The sequence below is a fragment of the Propithecus coquereli genome, unplaced genomic scaffold (assembly GCF_000956105.1).
Source record: "Propithecus coquereli isolate 6110/MARCELLA unplaced genomic scaffold, Pcoq_1.0 Scaffold698, whole genome shotgun sequence".
NCBI classification, from domain to species: Eukaryota; Metazoa; Chordata; class Mammalia; order Primates; family Indriidae; genus Propithecus; species Propithecus coquereli.
In genome coordinates this window covers 116,637-119,651 of record NW_012153040.1, presented here as the reverse complement: position 1 = coordinate 119,651, position 3,015 = coordinate 116,637, and the positions used below count along the sequence as shown (strand labels likewise).

General features: G+C 65.2%; 1 protein-coding gene across 1 annotated transcript in view; it reads left to right on the top strand.

Moving 5' to 3' along the window:
* Positions 1 to 1,148: 1,148 nt before the first annotated feature.
* Positions 1,149 to 3,015, top strand: part of LOC105823722 — a gene marked incomplete at its 3' end in the record, with an annotated part of 37,146 nt that continues 35,279 nt past the window's right edge. The window contains exons 1-2 of the mRNA XM_012660982.1: positions 1,149 to 1,355; positions 1,509 to 1,697. Of these exons, the coding sequence (XP_012516436.1) occupies positions 1,192 to 1,355; positions 1,509 to 1,697 (353 nt within the window). The remainder of the gene's footprint in view (positions 1,356 to 1,508; positions 1,698 to 3,015) is intronic.

Genomic DNA, 3,015 nt, shown 5'->3' with positions numbered 1-3,015 from the left:
CCAAGCGTCCCTTCCATCCCCTTCCTTCAACAGCTTCTTTCTTCAGGAGCTGCTCCGGACCCTAAGGTTTCCTCTGGGAACCGTGGCCCTCAGGCAACACCGATCATGCCGAGGAAACGGTGTCACCGCCGGGGCCTGCCTCTGGCTGCTCCGTGAGAAACAGCAGCATGCCCGGCTGTCACTCATAATTGTCTTGTTTAATGGCTGTCGGGAGCCCCTAGTGCAGATGAGGAAACTGAGGCTCAGAGAAGCCTGGCCACACAGGGGGCGAAGTCGAGCCAGGACTCCCACCCGCCTCTTCCGCGCCGCTTGTTAAGCCTAAAGCTCGACCTTAACTCGGCGCTGTCCTTCCCTCGACTCGCTCAGCGAACGTTAACCGAGCTCGTACCGGACGGGCCAGCGAGCTGGGCGGGAAGGTGAGATAGAGGCGCAGCCTGGGAGGGTTGCGAGAGGGCTCAGCCGGGACTCTCAGGTCCCCCGCCGCCCGGCCAGGGCAGAGGGGCCAGGGTCCGGCCCGAGTTCCGGGGCTCGCGGAGGCCGCTTCTCACTTGAGGCACCCATAGCGCCGGCCGCCTGAGGGACGGAAACTGCCATTTGGCCAGCGGCGCCGAAATGTCGTCATCAAGCTGCGTCTGGCGTCACGCCCTCTGGCCCGGCGGGAAAAGCTCCCTACCTCTTTGCGATGCTACCTCAAAAGCGCGTGCGCCAAGCGAAGGGCGGCCGGGGGTTGGGGGTGAGGCCAATGGTCCGTCGCTTAATGCGCGTGCGTACTGGCGGCATCCGCGCCCCGTATGGCTGTGCTCACGTACTTAATCCACGGCGAAGAGTGCGCGTACGCAAAAGCGGAAGCTGTTGCCTAGGGCCCTCGATGAGTGCCCCCTGGTGGCGAAACGGCGCAGAACACAGCGGTATTGCGGTGAGCGCCTGTCTTCGGCGGCTATTTATGGAGTGCCTGGTGTGTGCCTGGCACTGCGCTGGGTGCTGCTCCCTAAGCCAGCACGACCAGTGCAGCCCATGAGGGAAGCCCTGACCGCCGAGCAGCGGGCCTCTGCGTCCGCCACGGCGCCCGCGACGCCCAGCACGCCGCCTAGCGCACGGTGGGCGCTCAGTAAACGTCAGGGGGTCGGATGACGGCGTGGACACGGCGCCGGGACCGGTGGGGGGCGCTGTGGGAGCGCCCGGGGCGCGCGGATGGCGGCAGCGGGCGCCGGGTCTGGGCCGGGGGCGCCCCCGGGGCTGGAGGCGACCCGGCAGAAGCTCGCGCTGCGGCGCAAGAAGGTGCTGAGCGCCGAGGAGATGGAGCTGTACGAACTGGCGCAGGCGGCGGGCGGCGCCATCGACCCCGACGTGTTCAAGTGAGCGGGCGCGGGTCGGGGGCGTCGCGCTCGTCGGGCCCCGGACCCCCGCCCGGGCCCGCGGGTCTGGAAGAGCCTGCCGCCCTAGTCGGGTCCTCAGGGAGGCCTGGTCCGCGGCGCGGAGGGCTCACTGCGCGCGTTTGTTCTCGCCAGGATCTTGGTGGACCTGCTCAAGCTGAACGTGGCTCCCCTTGCCGTGTTCCAGATGCTCAAGTCCATGTGCGCCGGGCAGAGGCTGGCGAGCGAGCCCCAGGACCCTGCGGCCGTTTCTCTGCCCGCGGCGAGCGTGTCTGAGACCCGAGGTCAGAGCTGGGCCGGGCGCGGCGGGCGGGAGGGGGGCAGGCGCGGCACAGCGCGGCTTGGCCCCCAGTGGCCAGGCCTGCCTGCCGTTTCCTGGGACCGGCGGGGCCCATCCAGGGGCTCCAGTCCCTGGCTTCGTTGCTATCCTTGGGAATGCATGTCCAGCTCAAGTGGACGCAGAGTGGGTGCCCAGAGTGGTCCACGCAGGCTCTGCCTCCGCCTCTTCAGTCATGTCTTCATTCCACAAACACGGGAATGAAAACGGCTTTGGTCCTTGTCCTGTGGCATTACAGCCTCAAGGGAAGTGCTCAGGGAGCAGTGCAGGTAGAGGCCTTTCTGCCACTCCCTCACCTGCATCCCAGGTCCTGCCAGCGGCCTGGCCAGCTTCCCTCTCAGGATCACAGGATGAGCGTGGCGCCTCCTGGCTGCCCTGAAACACACGGAACTCCTGCCAGAGTGCAGAGGCCTGAAGGGCTTCCTCACTCTCGAGTGTCCTAACTAGGGCTGAGAGTATGTCACGGTGGAGCCTGGGGTCCCTGCTCCAACTCATCTTCCCTGCATGTTGCTTCTGCTCTGGATGGCTATTGGAAACCCTCTGAAATGCAGCACAGCCTCCCAGGCAAGTGGCAGGAAGTCCAGGGCCTGGTCCCTGCCTGGAAGTGCAAGGAGAACACTGACACAGGCATCCTGGGGGTGGGGGGTGGGGGGTGGGGCAGGGAGTGCCAGGGTCCTGAGTGCCCACGTCCCCTACCCCAAGCAGCCCAGGTACCAGCGCTCCGCTCTCCTCATTGACCCTTGCTCTGTCTACTCTGTTTGTGTCTCTCTCTGACCTCCAGAGACCTCCTTTCTCTCTGCCAGGGGCAGTAGCCCCCCCCAAGGCCCTCCCTTTCCTCGGGCCCACGGCCTGCAGCCTCTCCAGTTCTGCTCCAGGGCCCCCCGATTCCCTCCGCTTCTCTTGCTGCCTGTTCTCTCCTTTCGGAGGTGGTGTTTATTGGCTTATCTCTGGGGGTTGGTGCTCTCTCTTGTTTCCATGGAAACTGCAGTGTCCCCAGGAGGCCTGAACAGCTGAGCTGCAAGGGCAGGACCGTGCAAGCCGTCACTGCCATGGGGCTTGGAGACAGGGCACGATTTCTGGCTCGGTTTATCAGAGACAGAGTACTGCATCATTTCTAGATTGTGCAGTCGGGATGGGACCAGCACCCCTGCACCCCAGAGGCTGACTCTGGTGAGTGAGATGTGTGCCCTGGAAAGTGTCCTGACCCCAGGAGGAGGACAGCAGGCGAAGGGCAGTGTGGTGAGCCCAGCCTCAGTGCGAGGAACACCTCAGCCTCTTAGAAGCTGTCCCACTCCTGGACGGGAA